An 18717-nucleotide genomic window follows, 5' to 3' on the forward strand; every position below is an offset into this window, starting at 1 on the left:
TATGTAGGAGGTCTGTAAGTTTTACAGGACTAGGTTGATTAAAGATAATGAGATTTCACAGTGCAGTTTGTTGTGTGGTTTTCCATTTCTGCTACATGCACAAAGCATTCATTTTTAGTAGTGTTCTTAGACAAGGGCGTAGTGAGTTTATTGCTATTAATTGTGTTTCATGGAAATTGTCTTTCAGGGTTCTTAACTCTGCTGGAGTCAAAGTTCATCAATTATCCATGTTTGAGTCTTCAGGCAGAAATTTGATGGTTTTCATGAAGTGTAGTTAAGGCATTCAGTGGCAAGCTAAGGAACATTTAGAGTTGTTATTTTCTGCCATCAGAGGTGCCCTTATGTGCAGTATTTCTGGTAGGAATTGTACCTGTGCATCAGTCAATGTTTATTTGAAAAAAAACAAACAGCTAAGCTGCTTTCTTGGTATTAAAGCCTGTTCCTACTGTAATTTACTTAAGAAAATGAAGCGATGATGGAATGAATTTTGCTTTGGACATGTTCTGTTTAATTTTTCAAAAACCTTTCATCTAGTGGTGGTGAATGTGACAGCTTAATTCATAGGGATGAGCATTCCTAGGGCTATCCACAGAATGCAGATAAGTAGATGACTGTAGGAAGTCATTTGGACAGAATTACTCATGTTACAAGTAAGTTTTTTTTGTGGGATGTTAAGTAAATGTTGCTTGTCAAGTAGGAATCCCTTGTTCTAGAAATGCTTTTTGTTTGTGCCACATGATTATGATCAAGGAATGCTGTGCTTACTGGCTTCGGGTTTCAGATCAGCTGCTATTGCCCAGGTGTGGGGGACAGCATTTAATATACTTTGTATTCCTATTTACTGCTGTTCTTTTCATACTTCCTTATCACTTGGAAACCAAGTAATGCACAGATTGAATGTATTTTTCACCTGAGAAGGCAAATAATGTTCATATTGATCCTTCTAGTAAGTTCTCACCCAGAACATCTTCCCAGCAGGGAAGGTGCTTGTGGGGTTATAGTTTTTGTCTGATTTAAGTTAGTTATAACTCCATTCAACCTGTGATGAACTGATATCATGGCTGGGGGCTCACTCTCTGTCCTGTGTCCTTAGCTTTTGCTGACATACTGCCACAAGATGGATGGTCCTATAATATGATACTCAGTGAGTGGGTTTTATTGCTGGGGCTGTTGAGGTTCCTGTGTTGTTACCCAGCATTACAGGCTGCTTCAGATTCTCTCCTACTTCTCAAAATCCAAGTTAGTCTGTACAAGTGTTTAACTAAAGCAGCCTTCAGGCTTCTACGTCACGGAATCGTGTTTTCTCAGGGGCTGCTAAAATAGGTAAATATTGGTAAATATAATTAAACAAGGAGATGGAAAATAAGTAAACAGGAAGGAATGAAGAAATTTCCCTAGATGAGCTCTGTTTTCCAGGTTCAGGATAATGAGGATCACGGATTCTGAGCTATCTGCAACTTGAGTCCTTAACAAAATAATCTTGCGTATATTTAAGCATATGAGATAAAAAGGACAAATGTTATTTGAAAAAGAACAATTGTTTCTGTCTTTTATTTAAGCTATTTAAAAGAAAGGAAGGGAAGAATTGTTTAACTTTAAGTACTGTGTTATCTGTCATGACTATTATGAACAATACACATTTTAGAAAGAAAAACAGTAAAATAGAACAATGTGTTGGGATAATACTGTTGTGAATTGTTAATGATCATAGAAGGAAAATGCCTGGAGGTGATAAATATCCTTGTGATTCTACTGTAGGTAAATGGTAGCTTGAGAAGGCAGACATCAGTGAAGTGAGAAAATGGAAATGTGGAATAATATATCTGTTTCTTTTCTCCTAGGTATGAACTCATAGAGAGGGGTGTGTTCACAGTCAAAGATGCTGGGTTGGTTCCAACTGTGTACACCCACAACCAGCAACTGCAGGCTGAGAATATGAGTTTGAAGAAAGATTTGGAAAACTACAAACTTGCTGCCAAGTATGTTATTTGGTCGTATTGAAGCTTTTCTGTATGGTAGTAAATGTCTAGATAAAGTAAACCCAAGTACTTAGTAAAAAATAATAAGTGTCTGTTTCTTATGCTGGCTGCACATATTTTTAATTCTGGGTGACATTTATAATTGAAGTTCAGGTTTCTCTGAGTTCGGTTAGAAATGTAAATCTTTATTTCTTTTGTTTGTATTTACTGGGCCAAAAATAAATTATAATATCCAGTAATCACAACAAATTGCTATGGAGAATCGTGAGAGTCTAATAGGTAGAAGTAAAAAACAAATTCTGTGTGTTTTGTATTACAGTACTATAAATTACAGCTACCACAAACCTTCAGCAGAGGAAAAAAATCACTAAACATTTCTTCTTTTAATTGCAGAAAATCTGTCACTCTGGCCCTAGTGGTAATGGGGTATCAGTGTAAATTACCATCATTCATTATACTCATGTGTACATTGTAGTAGTTGATTTTATAAGTCAGCTGTACTTCAGTCATGAGAGTTAAAATATTTAGCCTATGGAATGGAGAGATGTGATAATGAACTCCATGTCACTTGGCCTTTTCTGGAGAATGGTTCATCTGCACATGATTGTACCCTCAGACCTAATGGTGCACTCATTTCACTTCTGCCAGTTTTAAAATATGGAACTGTAAAAAAATAACTCTTTTTGGTTTTCCTCAAGATTGCTCAAGCTGTTAATTTTCATCTAGAATGTTTTATATGAAAATAACTACTCAGTTCTTAAATAATCATTGCTGCTGATAATGATAATTAAATTATTTTCTGATTATAATGATTTATTACATTTTGAGTGAATAAATTAATTGGCCACAGTCAAATAGTTAAGTAAACAGCAGCAGATACTGTGTAGTTGCACTGGGAGACAGACCATATAGAAAACGTTTATTACTTTTATCTGCAGTTTAGTTGGACAATGGGTATTTAAGGATTGTGTCTCATATGAGAGGGGGAGAGTAAGAAGCAGTAATGCATGGTAAAAGAAGCACTTACAAAATGTGGTCCTCCTGAAATTTATTACTGTCTGTAGTAATTTCAACAAGTTTTATTGTCTTTTTTCCCCCACCTTTTCTGCTTTCTTCTTCCCCCTCCCTACCCCCTGCCCCCTGTATGAAGCAGAACATGCTGTAACAAGATAATCTGAGTGGATTATGACTTGATAAGAGTTTTTCTGGGTTTGTTGCATTCCTACACGATTTTTTAAGGACATACAGCTCAAAAACATTTCACTGTGGTCTGAACGAGCTGTTTTCCTCCCATAAGAATATCTCTGTACTCCATGGGGTGCCAGAAAACCTTTTATAGCAGGTGTGTACTTAAAAGGCTGGAAGATGACATGATAAGGTGCAGCAGGAAGAAAGCAGGAGAGAGAAAAGACATGGCCTATGTGTTGGGTTCCTACAACCTGTCCGTGAAATAAAAGTCCCACCACTCAGGTTCAGTCCATGAAATGAAATTGTGCCCTGTTTTTTCACATTGTAGTGTTTGATGAAACCTAAAGTAGCAACGGTCTGGCTGCAAACAAATAGGTCATGGCCCTGGATTGTTATTCCAGAGAGGACACTGAGATACAGGGCAGTTCTGTATGCCACAAATTAGAAGTTTCCTTCATTGGCATTTGCTGTTACACAGTGCACTTATTCTGCATGTACCTTGTTCAAAGAGTACTAAAACTAGTGCTCCTTTCTCCCCTCAGAGGAAGAGTTTTATTTTCACAGATTATTGGCTAAAACTAGAATGGAGTATATACAGGTGTGAAACTTGGTTTATGCTTATGGTCACTACATCACTTTTCACCGTTTTTATTTTGAATAACTTACAAAGTTCTCACTGATACTAACTTTAAAAGTTCAGCACTTGTGACATTCATTTCACTTCAGTTGTTTTGAATCATATATGGGTTAAACCAGTAGTGTTGCACTGTTGTTGAAATGTGTGAAATGGAGCATTTTTGCTGTACATACCATGAGTCACAATGTTCCATTATGTCTTTTGGATAAACCCAGCTCATAATACTCTGTACTAAATCCATTTAGTGTAGTGACTGTTAACAGCATTTTTTTCTTGTTCATACATTCAATAACTTGAGTCAGTACCTTTGCTGTGGTAAAGATAATATTTCAGCAAGAGCCAAAATTACCTGGAGGACATTTTGAGTTTCTCTCGAATTTTGACAGAGAATTACACAGAAAACAGAATGCTTAAGAGCACTAAGGAATTGCTGTTTTGACTGGGTAGAAACCAAGGATTTGTGAGCAAAGAAAGTACCATTTTTTCCTCTGTGGATTAGTCAGAAAACATTGATTGAGAGCTACAGTGCTGTGAAGCTTTTAATTACATTTGATGTTTCTGAGCTTGGTACTCTTGACAACCATCTTGAAGAAAAGAGATGTTATTTGGGACTTAGGCAGTATGGGGGCCCAGGATAAATGACTGTAAACCAATTACCTCCTGCTTTAATGTTGTTTGGTAATTGATGGAAGAGATTTAGTGTCTAGAAGCTAACTGTAATTGTATTTTGGGTATTTTAATACAGTATTTACATGATTGCATGCAAGCAGGTGGGCAGATAGAGTAGATTGCAGGCTGGTTACATTTCACTGTGGTATTTCATTATTTAAAGAGAGAATTAGCTTCACTTCCTGTATACAGTGTGTATTTTTTATAGCTTGTCTGATGCCTGAAGGTATCTTGAGATGTCTCTGCATACATTAAAAGAAATAAATATCAGCATAATTCTTTTACTGCATAGCTACCTCTAGTTATTACCTTAAGGTTTGGGTAAACTGTATGTTTTTATTTAAATTATTCCTAAAAGTGACCATTGTTTGGTGAAAGGAAGCAAAACTAATTTTACTTTGGTTTGCTGTGTGACACTAGTTTAAAGTACCTTAGGTGTGTTCCCTTTCTTTTATCCTGAAGGCTACATTTGAACCCTGGTTGATTGTTGTATTTCCCCAGTGGACGCATAGGTATTCTTTCCAATATGCCAGAAAAATTTGAAAATTACTCTGAAAATGGTTAACTCTTACACTAGACTAGTTAATTCTAATTCATTGTCTTCAGTGATGTCTTGTTCTTTAATATTCTAGTAATATTTTTTGACAGTAGATTGCAATTTCATAGCAATATTAGTCTGGTTTTGATGATTTAAAATAGTTTGAATAGCATGTATTTTTGTTTTCCTATGGCCAGACTGTGTATTGCCTTATTTAGACATGTAGTTAGACAAATGTTGTATCATGTTAATTGTGTTAATTACAGGGACTGTGTGATATTTGTAAGCTCTTTAAATGTTTAGGGACTTATTAGGTAGATGGAATGAAAATTGTGTACAGCTTTTGCCTGAGGAGCTCACAACATCAGACAGGGAGCATAAACATTCACAGGTACCTTTCTGTTCTGATTTTTGGGAGTACACTCACAAATATATACCCAGCTTATAGCCAAAGTAATGGTCAAAATATAAAGCAGTCCTGGAAGTCATATTTATTATTAGAGTTAGTGCCAAGACCAGCAATAAAATCCTCAGCTGATCTCCTATTTCTATGCCAAAATCTAACTATTCCTGCACATATTTCTCCACTTACACAATGGAAAAAACAAAGTGCACACTTTTTGTGTTGAGCACCGTATTTAAATGCATCTGTTTCATTTTGTGGTGCATTCAGCATGTTTGCTACCAAGTGTCGTGTAACCTAGAAAGAGTAAAAGCATGGGGGTTTGTTTTCTAAAACTATCTTTATTTCAATTAAAATTGTAGAGCTACAACTTGCAGCATCTTTGGAGCAGGGCATGTAACTTGCCTTGGAAAACCTGCTTGGATTTATTGGGCCCTGTCCTCTTCTGCTATTTTTATGGAAGTGCTTGCTGGAGAGAAGTTTAGATGGAGAGAGCTGCAGGCTTTGACATATATCTTAACTAAAAGAAATGGATATTGTATTTGCTATGGCTGGTGCAGCATCTTTTACTCTTGGAACAAGCCACCTGTGAGCTCTGAAGGGGCAGGTTTTGTATTCAAGGTCTTTATGGCAAGTCAGGTTTTGAGCATGGTGTTGTGATGGAGCTGTTTCACAGAACTGTCCTGAGACCACTGATTCATTTACCTCTCAAATGTTTTGCTGCTCGTAGAAGCTTGAGCAGAATCATTAATTTGTGCCTTGTGTCCCATACCAATATCCTGAGTTCCTCTGTTTCACAATTCCTGGTGTTTGTGCCGGTGCACACACGACGTGATGTGTGTGCCCACGGCTCCTTTGAGCTTCTGTGCTTCACTCTGCTCTTCAGGTCTCTGCTACAAGCAGCAATTCTCTTGTAAATGTACACATATAAGGATGGTAGTTTGTATAGGTAATAAATATAGCAAATGTATATACAGCAAATATAAATTACTTGTACAATTAAATATGATGCACTGGCAGTTATGGATGTTCTTCCTGGCCTGTGATCTTGGCATACTCCCCTGGCATAGTGGTTTTGCTAATTCTTCAACTCCTGTTGCAGAGGAAGTGAGCTTTATTTTTGCAAGAAGGAAATATCTAATTTCTGTGCAAAGTAATTTCAAGCTTCCTTTGCAATTAAACAATTCATCTACTAATCTTTCCTGCCAAACCCATATCAGTGAAGGCAAGGAGAAAATGTACTGTATATATAGAGAGTATTTTCTTTTATGTTTATGGAGTGGAGCATCTCAGGGTGTCCCATGGCTGTGTGTAGAATGTGCTTAGAGAATAACAGGTTATCAGTATGTTTACAATTAATTTTGAAATGGATTCCTTTTGCTTCCCTCTGTCCCATCCAGGGAACACTTGGGTACAGGTTACAAACATGACTGAAGAGAGCCTAAAACTTTTCTAGCCCAACTTGTTCCAGAAGACTCTCCAAATGTATTTGCAAGGCAGCAGTACAGTTACCCTTCTGTATGTGTCCTTTCAGCATGTACCAATGTTGGGCTCCAGATATGATGCAGACATTAAGAAATCAGTATTTTCAGTATATTATCAGTATTATCAGTACAGTTTCATGTCGAATTTTAAACAAGAGTATTGTTTTCTTATCACCTGTAACTTGAATATATACCTCCATGAAACTCCTTGTGCTTAAAGTTGACCTCAACTCTGAGATTTATAATTCCAGAATCCTAATGGATTCTGTCTAAAGGATCTGAGGGAAGGGGAAGAGCTCCCATGGCTTTGTACCTCAGCTGGCAGCAAGAATACCTCAGAAGTACATGTTCTCCACCACAGGGTATACTAGCAAAAACTTCTAACTTGGATACAGTAGGCATGTGCATATCTTACAAATAATCCTATATTCAACATAGCTTGATGTAATTAATAGGACTTCTCTTGCATATTCTGTTTTTACACATAGTAAAACAAAAGAGGCTCTCCTAAAAATGCAGAAAGAACGAGACTTCCACCGAATGCACCACAGGCGAGTGGTCCAGGAGAAAAACAGGCTGATTTGTGATATGAAAAGGTAAAAAATAATTTTAATTGCTACACATGTAGCATTAAAGATAACGTCTTGAATTATTGCCTGGCAGTGAGATAACATTGTGGAATTTGAAGTGCATTTAGTTAATGTCCTGGTAAATAGCAGTTTCATCTGACTATTCTGCCACGTTGCTCAAAGAATTTAGAATTATTTTTTGGTGTATTTTCTATGTTGTGATGTGGCATTAATAAATACATAGCATTTTTAATAGTTGGAAATATAAATGAGATTTTCTTTTGCCGAGATCTTTTGCCGTGAATATGTAATTTTTTTTAATTTTTTTTTTTTTTTGGAACATTTGCCCATTTTAAGGGTAACTGGTATCACACAGAGTTCAGAACCTTTGTATTCATGATTCCCATAATTGGCATTTTCTGTTATCTTGAACTTCCAGCATGAAAATTGCTATCTTGCTTTGGTTGCAAAGAAATCCAAACCAGTCCATTGGTACTGAGTTATAGTAATTTCATTTTTAAAAATGAGCTGAGTTTAGAATCTCTTCTTTGCACATGTTTATGCCAGCACTTGTTTTAAAATAACGCTGAGGAGTGGCTTACATCTTCAGCTCCAATTAATTCACACAGTTTTGTTGGTACTGCTGTCAGTCAGTGCATGTAATGGCAGCTGTGTGTTCTGCATGTTCAACCTTGAAATGCCAACATGCTAATGCAAGAGAGCACTGATTTGTCCTCTGTGATTCAGCTTCTTGCAGAATGCAGTGGGTTTGGAGCTGTGTCACGTGTTTCTCTTGAGAGATTCTATATCTGAGTCCTCTGGTCTGAGGAATTAAAGTAGTTAAGTATTCTCAGTGTAATATGCAGTGAAGAAAGAAATACTGATCCTAGTCTGTTTTGTCTAGATGAGGATCTTATTTGGTAATCAGATAACAGCTGTAATTCTCTTTCTTCCAGAGAAATGCCATCCATCTGCAAGAAAACAAATTAACAGACATTATTGTGCAGTTTGTGTATGAAGGATTAAGAATAGGTCAAAATTAGATGGGTTGTTTTAAGATACAACCAAACAAGCTGTGAACCCTCTTATCGATCTGAGGTTTTTTGCTGTTTTTTTTTTTTCTCTTGTGATCTTGCAGTTGGGTGGTTACACACTCAGTAGCTTTGCTGTCTCCCCTGTGTCGACCTTTTGGAACCTCTGCTCTTTGGTTTGGGGAGGGGAGAAGTTATGCAGACACAAATCTCTGATTTCACTCATCTGCGAGAAATAATTTTTTCCTCCTCTTGTCCTCAGGCTGAAGGCACATTATGCATCCTATGAGCCAGTGCTGAAGCAGCTGTCTGAAAAATATGAGACTATGCTGAAGCAGAAGATGTTAACTAGTTTGGAGAGAGACAAAGCAGTGGGGCAGGTAAAACTCTGGTGAACACCACTCACAGGGCTGTAAGGAATGCTTTTGCTTTTTTACTGGGTAAACAGACAGGATATTTCTGATAAAACAATCCACTTATGGAGTAGTTTGAAGCAGAATATTTTGTGGGTTTCATGGTATTTGGTGAAATGTTACCATTGAATGTATGTGAAACTTTAGTGCCACAGAGGAATTGTTCTCAGTACTTGCTCGGTGCTGCTCTCCCTGAGTCAACCACGTGCAGACCCTGTTACACTTTTCATGTGGAAACTTAAGGAAGGGTGTGATAGTCACACAGATTCACATGCTGCCATCTATGCCTCTGCAAATAGCTTATTTGAACTATCTTTATTACTGTTTGTCATTTTATTTTTTCTAAAATATATCCCAGAATGACCTACTGGTTTAGAAAAAAAAATATATTAGGAGATCAGAGACAGTTTTTCTGTCTGGAGTGGAATAATAGAGTAGTATTTTATTCCTATAATCTTATCTGATATATAGGTTGGTATTTGAGATATTCTGCCCCTTAGGCAGGAAGTAGTATAAGCACAGATAGGATAGATGAAAAACAGAAAATTATCTCGCATGTGTTTAACTAATATGTTGTTTGTGCAAGAAAAGAAGGGGGGAATAAAACCAAACATACCCTAAGCAAATGCACTTCAGCAATACCATATGTGGGTAACGTAAAAGGAATTTACCATGCTTGGACTTTATTCTGATAGTCTTCATCTCTCATTTTGTCCTTTCCCCTGCCTCCAGTTTTTCTCAGGTCACCTGAGGGCTTACTTTTAAAACACTGAGAATTATATGTTTGAAATTGCAATAAATAAAAGCAAATGCCCTATAGAAAATGGAAGTTTACTGTCCATACAGAGTTATGCTGAATCAGGAGTACAAAACATTGAAAGTTCCAATGCTATGAAATTTTAGGGACATATGTAAGACTTTTGCAGACATGAACCGTGCTTATTCCAGAGCAGTGACTGGTTGTAACATGTAACACCATATTTTGTGACATTTTGTTATGACAAAGCTGTAGGTCATAGTGTGCCATTAAATTAGAGATCAGTGCAGTGACAGCAGTGGCTAAAAGTTGCTGGTGCAGTCAGAGCCCTGGTATATTCTGTATGACTGCTTTGTTTTAGTAGAGCTGTAAAAGTGAGAGATTCTGGGTGGTTGTATTTTACAGCATTGTTTTCCTGGGTCTTTCCAAAATCTTGAATTAGGAGTAATTTTCATAACTTAGAGAAAATAATCTAAAGTAAAAAGTGATAGATGAAATTTTATTAACTACACAGGCATAAATGGTGTGTGTTGTGAACAGATTCCTCAAAAGCAATGTTTTCACACTCCCTTCTCTTATTCTTTCTCTTTTTAAAATTAGGTTACAGGTTTGCAGGCTGTGTTAGAAAATTTAGACTCCGGAGGTGTTAAGCAGATTTCTGAGGCAAAAGGTAAAATATTCCCATCACCAGGCTCAGACCGGTCATGGGGTTTGTGTTGTTGTAATGCATTTCAAAATCTGGTGTAACAGTAAATCAAAAATACTTGCATTGTAAACGTTTTATCAGCTGACCGGGTGTCGGAGCAGCAGCTTTGTCATTTCAGTGTTTTATTCTGAAATGTCTTCACTAAGGAGAGTGAGACTGCTGAAGGCAATATGGTGTTTGTAACTTGGAAAGGACTTTGCCCTAGGAAGCAATTTTGTGTCTGGTTTTGTTATTGCATCCACTAATATCCCTTTTTTTGGGGGGTGTATGTTGTTTCTTATCTCTCTCTTAAGATGGTGCATATGGGCGTCTGGAAGCATTTTGAAAATGCTGGTGTTATGAAATCCAGCCTCTTATTTTAGCATGTCTCATTTTTACAGAAGGTTGCTAAGGTGATATAATACCTACTGGAATAATATCTTTATCTGTATGTTACTGCACTGCTTCCCTGTGTAAATATTACATTACTTTTTCTAACTCCATCAGAGAAACCGTAACACTTCTGTTTTCCTAAGTAAATGAAGGTCATGTTATCGCATTCTTTGAGAGCATCACTCCCACCAATAATTTGGAACCTATTTTCCCATTGCAGCTACATTTACTAGTAAGATAAGTCTCAAAAAAAAAAAAGATTTCTTAAATTCTCCTGAAAATAAATGAGATTATGAAAAGGGTAAATGGTGAGCTCCATCCTCTGACAACAAAGTCTTTATTTGCCTGCTGTAGTCAGGAGCAGGACTCCCATCAGAGATTGCTGTTTATTTGAAATGAGAGAACCCAAAATTATTATACAACTTCCAGGTGAAGCATTTGTTCCAATTGGGCCAATTTAAATATCTGTTTGTTTTGTAGTTTGTTTCATTAGTTCCCATGTTCATGGAGGTAACTTCTTTTTGTGTAAAATTCTTCTAGAAAAGACAAAGTTGAGAAAAAGAATAGTAGCCACATAAACATGTTTGGTTTCTTTTTGTGTTTTTCTGTTTGTGGTTGAGTGAAGAGGCTTAACAAGCATTTCCTTGACTATTAAAATTGACTTGAGGATATATAGTGTGGGTTCTTTCCCATGCTCGTGTCTTACAGTGTGGATGCCCCATCTGTCTCCTTTTTGTACTAAACATACTTTTATTTGTTGTTTGAGTGATTCTAAAAACTACTCCCTGGCTGTTCACTCTTGTTTATTCTCCAAAAATCTTAAGAGCACTTTATAACACCAAAAAGTGACGAGCAGGGGAACCACTTGATAAATAATTGTATGAAAAGCCCCTTGTCACTCAGTCTCCAGCATAAATTAAGCTCATCAGCCACCCGCATGCTTGTACAAATCTTAATTTGCTTCATATCTTGGGTATCATAAATTAATCAGTATTTCAATTCATTTCTTTTCAGTGTTTTGTCCTCTAATAGTACATAATTTTTATTGCACTCTGTAGGTCATACTCATGTCTCAGTGGGTGATATTGTCTCTTATCCAAATACTTTCTGCTGGCTCTTGAAAGATGATCATGTTCTGTTGCCTCTTGATTTTTTTCTATTCCTCAGACAGTGTAAATGCAGCCTTGAGAAACAAGCAGTGCCTGGATACTGGAGAAATGTTGGCTTCACTTTGCTCTAAATTTGTTAGTTTGGCAGGAACTGGTGCTGTTGCAGCTGCAAATCTGTGCTGTGAGCTGACCTACAGCTGCATTTGTTGGTTGCTGTCTCTTCTGGGCTGACTCTTCTGCACTTGTGTGTCCTGGTTAGGAGACAGTGCCTGCTCAGAGTGCCAAGTGATCCTTGGCCAAGGTGAGGTGCCTTTGCTGGCCAAGTGTCTGCTTCCTCTGCAGTGCAGAGCCTGAAGGACAGAGGGTGGCTCTGCCCAGCAGCAGGGATTGCCCTTCACTGCTCCTGCTGCTGCCTCTGTCCCACAGCCTGACGTGCCTGCAGAACACCTGGAATGCTGCCTTTGGCTCAAGGGCACTGAGAGTGGCTTTTAGTTGGTTTTAGGTTTGCTGAATTGGGAGTTCTGCACATCCAGTCCAAGAAAGCTGGAGAAAGACTTTTAACAAGGGTGTGTAGTGACAGGACAAGGGGGAATGGCTTCAAACTGAGAGAGAGTAGGTTTAAGTTAGCTGTTAGTAAGAAATTCTTTACTGTGAGGGTGGTGAGGCCCTGGCACAGGTTGCCCAGAGAAGCTGTGGCTGCCCCATCCCTGGAAGTGTTCAAGGGCAGGTTGGATGGGTCTTTGAGAAACCTGGGCTAGTGGAAGGTGTCCCTGCCCATGGCAGGGGATTGCAATGGGATGGGCTTTAAGGTCCCTTCCAATGCAAACCATTCTGTGACCGTGGGTTTGTTTTTTTGCTTAGAGTTGCTTTTTTTGAGTGAGTTGTATACTGCACAATAAAGAACAAAGGGAAGCTTCTTAATATTCACCATGAGTTTGCACTGTAAATTTGTGACTGGCAGCTAGGTAGAAAAAAATTAACAATATTTAATGTTAAATTTAGGTCAACTATTCTGGGCTTTATTACTCAGGCATTTGACGTAGGAGCTTTCAGCCTGGTGCATTTCAGGCAATTGAAGAGGATAGGAGAGAATCCACAATACACAATATGTATTTTATTTACTAGGAGTTTTTTTGCTGTCTCATTGTCAGGCTGCTGTTTGGTTTTGTACAAAAAACCTTCAAGAGAAAAACTTGTAATAATTTTTAAAAACCCTAAAGGAACCTGAGTATTATTTCCTAATTCTTGCCTTGCTTGTTTCAAGCTGATATGAAGAAGATGTAGTAGTTGGAGAGGAACTAGTTAACAGTTCTGGTGAGGACTTTGTCCTCTCATGGACTGTTTTTCTCTCTCCTATGGTCACTCAGAAATCAGCTGTGAAAGAAAAATTGTATTTGGAGTTCAGATTACTTCTTAAAAAGTAATTTTGGTTTGTTTTTTTTTTTTTTAAGAAGATTTGCATTAAAACTATTTTTGTTTTAAATCTGGTCCTTCCTGAAATGATAGCAAGATCATACATAGAGGAATCTAATTACCAGAGAGAGAGCTGATATTTTATTTAGGTTATTGGTGTATATTAACAGAGCTCTCACACCTTTACTTATGGATCAAAACACAGTGTTAAGTGGTGCTCTGAGAAAAGACCACTTTTTCCTGCAGGAATTAAGCATTGTTGATTCTGGGTTTCTTATAAACCTAAGTGAATGCTGCTGTAACAGCTGGTTCTATAAACATGTTATAAAACTGCTACTTGCTCAGTACTCTTCTTATATTTCCTAAAAACAACAGCTGCTTATTTATTATCCAATTATATTCAAAAGTTGAACTCGAGTTTCTTTACTCATGGTTGAATTAACTCATTGCTGAGACTGTTAACTGTGCTTTTCCTTTCTTTTATCCGATGCAATTGCAGTTAGAAGGTCATGCAAGAAGAAATTTAAAATGCACCAGTTGAAGTGCTTGGGCCTGTTTGTCCCCATTCCCTGTACAACACCACCAGAATAGAAAATGTGTAAACATAAGCTGTTGGCTTCTTAGTGCAACACATCTTTGGAAGTTGTTCCTTTTTGTTTGTTTGTTTTGGTAATAGTTATTGACTTTTAAAGCTCTTCAACTGTCATAACTCTTAGTTTACATGTATTTCAAAAGCACCAACAAACCAAAGACCTGTGAGCAACATGTTAGTAGATAGCAGTTACTAAGTGAGTAGAAAGTGTTTGATATATAAACCAATTTTGCTGTGTACCGTTCCTTAGAGAAAGTAATTATTCAGGGTATCTGTGACAGTAGCTGTAACTTTTAAAGCAGTGAGAATACAGATGTTTTGTTAATCCAGGCACAGTTCTTTCCATTAATTCTAGCTTTGCTCAGGTTGAGTATACAAGGAGGTTTTGTGTTTGCTTGATCTGCCTTTTTTGCCTCAAGAGTGGAGGGAGTGGGATTTTTTTCCACCTTTTAAGTCAGCAAATTTCCATTAATAAAACCATTTTACAAGAGCAAGCATTTAGAATTGGGTAGTGTGAAGTACATTTGTTTTAGTCTGGATTTTAGCTGTATGTGTGTTTTTTCAAGCAGAGATTTTTTTTTTCCCCCAAGAACTGGAGGGATGTAACAGTGCCCAAACACTGTTGGAATTCAGTTTTACATTTTTTTTTCTTATAGATCCATGTACATCTAACAGAGCATTGCAACAAGATACAGGGATCACAAAGGACTGTATTGGACATGTGTGAGCTGCCAATACAAGGACTGTCAGAGAATAGTGTCCTCTCTGCCAGCTCGTGGCAGATGCATTGTATTGTACTCTACATGGGCTGTGCTCCTGCTCCTATTCCTTTCAACCTCTTTGATTTACAGCTGTTACCTGTGTAGGATTTCTTTGAGTTACCAATTCATAAATAATTCCTTGTTGGAAAGGTGGGTTGGGAGACAGTGCAGGGAAGCGAAAGGAAATGTGGGCTGTAAATCAGAATAATGAATTGGTGATGGATATTGGGTAGGATGTGCAGGGAGCTGATATTTCTCCTGGTTCTGTGGGACATGAAAGAATGCCCCTGTTTCACTGTGACTCTCTCTATACTGCAATATTGCTGCATTTTTGGGGCAAAGCCTAGGGTACCCTTTGGGTAAGCTAAATCAGATCAGCCTCAAATCATTTGTGGAGCAGAGCTACATGTGGTCTTGGAATACTTTATATGGATGGCACAGTAACCTCAATATCTCTTTATCTAAAATGGTATTTCTTTGATAATTTCACATGTCTACCTAATATTAAGTAAAGAGATCTTCCAAAAGAGTAAGTAAAAAGCATTCTGATGATATTTTTATTGGTTTTATTTTGTAGTCCATGATTGTACAAGGAAGAAGGACTTTGAAGGTCCCACCCAGAAAACTCTTCGGGAAGCCAGGCAGCAGAAAATCATTATTGCTGCAAGTTCTTCATCTGATCCAGTCAAAGATGCAGAGAAGAAGATGGGCAAGAGCCATCTGAAGGTACATAGTGTTCTTTCCAGTTGCTCAGTATCTAATCCACTTTAAACTGGTACTGAACTGTGGTGAAAGATGCCTGTCCAATGTGTTTAAAAGAAGCCATACTTAGTAGAAGTAAATAGGAAAGGTAGGTAACAAGTTTATTTTCATTATGAGTTCTTATTGCAATTAATATTTCAGGGAATTATAGGAACTCTGAATAGTTGAAGCTAGCAAGATACTTTTTGAGAATCTGATGTAATCACCCTGCAGAGGAAGAGCATTGGCTGTAAATGCTTCTTGCTCTGTTGTGTTTCTTTTGTAACTTGAGAAATCCTGATCTGTTCTGTAGTACTTGCAAACTTTTCAAGCATTTCAGACTGTCTGTTCCAGGTGGGTCTAAAAGGTACATCATCTGGGAGACTAAGGACAAAAAAATCAGTGATTTCTTAATGGTCAAAGCTTCTGAACTTGAGTATACCAGAGATGTGTTACTGTTTCGGTCTGGAAGTTGTGCAAAATCAGAATTAATTAATGATTGAATATTTTTTATTGTGGAAAGGAGTTGTTTGCTTTACTTATTTTATTCCAGTGGGTTTATTTATTGAGGTTGCATTTTTTGATGATATAACAGTGGGGTTTATTTTTCCAGATCAAGGTAAACGTTTGAATACCTAAAATTTCATAAGCCCTTGAACCTGTTTCACAGGTATATTTCTGTTTGAGAAGTACAGTTAGAGTTTAAACTGTGGGTTTTGGGAAGGAAAAAAATCTTGACTTGATGCTGATATAGTTGGAATTGGCTTCAATCTTTGCTTGTCTCCACAAGAGTATGGCCATGGTAATTTATTTTTGTTTCTATTTGGTTTGCAAGAGCATTTCTTCTATTGGCAGTTCACCTCTCCACTGACAAACATACAATTATATTTGTTTTCCTCCATTTTCTTTCTCCCGAACCCCAAAATTATCTATCTGTCCATCTGTCTGTCTGTCTACCTGCTGTTGCTTTCTGAACCACTTCTCACCATGTATAGTACTGTCTCCCCACCTGTTGGTATCTGAATATTACTGAGGCACCTACCAGCCAGTCCATCTCCACTTTTCCCTGGTTTTCATCCAGTGGTTAAAAACTTCCATCTTAAACGCTTACAGGTATCTCCCCTCTTCATTTTGACTTGTGAACAGATAAAATTTCCTAACCCAAGAAATAATAATTTTTTTGTTCCTGTTTCTACTGAAGTCATCAGGATTTTTATAGTACATTTCAGTGGAGTTGTGCTTCACCCTCAGAATATAAACTCTGCACAGGCAGTGAGCCTGCCTGGCTCTTTCTTGTTCTTTGAAATTCATGAGCACTGTTAGTTGACTGGTTCTGGCAACCATCTGTGTTGCTGCAGATCCTATGTTTCCCAAATGAGTCCTACCAGAGGCCCTGATGTCTTTATTTAATCAATGGATTAGAAAACTGGAGTAGTTCCAGAAATAAGACATCAGAAAATATAGACATGTTTGAATGTACTAGATTTTCCCGTGACTAAGTGGTGATCTAAAACTTGAGGTGTGACATTAGCATCTCTTCCAGCAATGGAACAATATAGTTCTTTTTCACTTCACATTTCCTGGATCTATTATTTCTAAATATTTTCTTTCCCCCAGTAAAGGATACTGCCTTGGATAGTGTGTGTGAATTGTTGCTTAGGCTGTTAGAATAAATGGCAGAGGGAATGATGAGTTTGTAGAGTGCAAAGAGGTGAGATAAAATTGTGTTTCAAACAACAGATACTCAAGGAACTCTGTCCTGTAGTGTGCATTTATTGAACTATGGTTCTAATACAACTTATTTTATTAAAATAGTACATTCTTATTTAACAGTTTAGTTGTCTGAGTATTTGTTCCTGTCAAAAGGTTGAGGTATAAATGACTTCCTTAGATCAATTGCTGTGGTAGTTGGAATCAGACTTGTGTGGTGTCCCATCTCCTTTGACCTATATCAAAAGATCTTTTAAATTCTGCTGTGTCTTGTGTGACTTAAAATCATTCAGCATGGGATTGTCTTCATTGAAGAGTGTGCCATTAAGTCTTATTTTCTTTACAGTGATGAAAATAACACTTTAAATGTTTTATTGGGGAGGGTAAAATTGATTTATATGTATTAAGATTGATTCATTTAAGTTCTCTTTATACTACATAGGAAGTGAGAGAGCATAAATTGGTCAGTTCATGGAATTCGGGTGAGGAATATACAGAAGAAATAAATACAATTAAAAAGTCCTATATTTACACAGTTCATTTATGACAAAATGGAGAAAACAGAAGATATGGGAAATCTAGGTAAAATTCACTGTTTAGTATTGTTTAGCTCTTTTCAGTAAATGTAGGTGAACATTTAGAGTTCAGAGTGAACCCTTAATCCAATTTTCAAATGTAGACATTTTGATTATATCATATTCAGTAAAAAGCCATTATACTGTCATGGGATTGTATCCTTGAGACAAAATTATAAATGTTTGCATTAACTGTACTGTTACATAGGAGTGAACTATGGTGATGGAAATGATTTAACATCTCCTTTTGTCTTGTAGCTAAACAGTGATCTAACAAATGCCTGTGCTTTAAAGTAGATGCAAATATGACTCATAGCTGAGCAAGAACATTTGCTTCAAGGACAGATATATATATTGTGTTTTTGTAATATCCTGTAAAAGCTGACACATAATTTAAAACATAGGGTCCCTTTTGATGTGAAGTTTATCAGTGGAACAGTGAAAAAGCAACTGGATTTTTTTCTAAGGGAATGTATTGTCATGATTTTATAATCTTTGTTACGAGACTCAATTAAATTGTACAGTAACAGGCAATTAGGCTAAACTATTTACATATCTGGTCCTTACTAAGCCAGTATCAATAGCATAAATATTCTTAGATTAAGAATGTGTATAGAGTACTGCTTTAAACATTAAAATTAATTAAAATGCACTCGCAAGTCATTAAAATTGTAGAGAACTTTTTATAATGAGAATTTCATTATGCTGTGGAAATATACTTTCCCTATTTTTATATTTTCATTGTCTCAGGTTCCTCTCAGAGTATATTGTAAATTTGATTGTTTTTAGTAGATATTAGCAGGACAATTGCAGGTTCTTTATATTCACTAAATTATATTTCTACATATAATATATTACAACCCAGTTTAATTTTCTGCAGTTTTACTTGTGTAAAACTTTATCTAAAGGTGCACTAGCCATTTCTGGAGTTAAGTCATTGTCTGTTTCCGTGGAACAGATTTTGCAATCAGGGCCATTGTGTGTATTAAAAACACAGAAGTAAAATCAAGTGATCATACAAATACAGCTTCTGTAATTAATAATATTTTGGGTTGAAATACCACATGGAG

General features: G+C 36.9%; 1 protein-coding gene across 1 annotated transcript in view; it reads left to right on the forward strand.

The window, feature by feature from the left end:
• The window catches only part of SPAG16 (sperm associated antigen 16), a 269751-nt gene that overhangs the window by 11422 nt on the left and 239612 nt on the right, over nucleotides 1–18717 (forward strand). The window contains exons 5-9 of the mRNA XM_029959592.1: nucleotides 1842–1979; nucleotides 7387–7494; nucleotides 8761–8878; nucleotides 10269–10338; nucleotides 15199–15347. Coding sequence (XP_029815452.1) covers nucleotides 1842–1979; nucleotides 7387–7494; nucleotides 8761–8878; nucleotides 10269–10338; nucleotides 15199–15347 — 583 coding nt within the window. The remainder of the gene's footprint in view (nucleotides 1–1841; nucleotides 1980–7386; nucleotides 7495–8760; nucleotides 8879–10268; nucleotides 10339–15198; nucleotides 15348–18717) is intronic.

Source organism: Manacus vitellinus, unplaced genomic scaffold (genome assembly GCF_001715985.3).
Source record: "Manacus vitellinus isolate BGI_N305 unplaced genomic scaffold, ASM171598v3 scaffold_20_pilon, whole genome shotgun sequence".
Classification (NCBI taxonomy): Eukaryota; Metazoa; Chordata; class Aves; order Passeriformes; family Pipridae; genus Manacus; species Manacus vitellinus.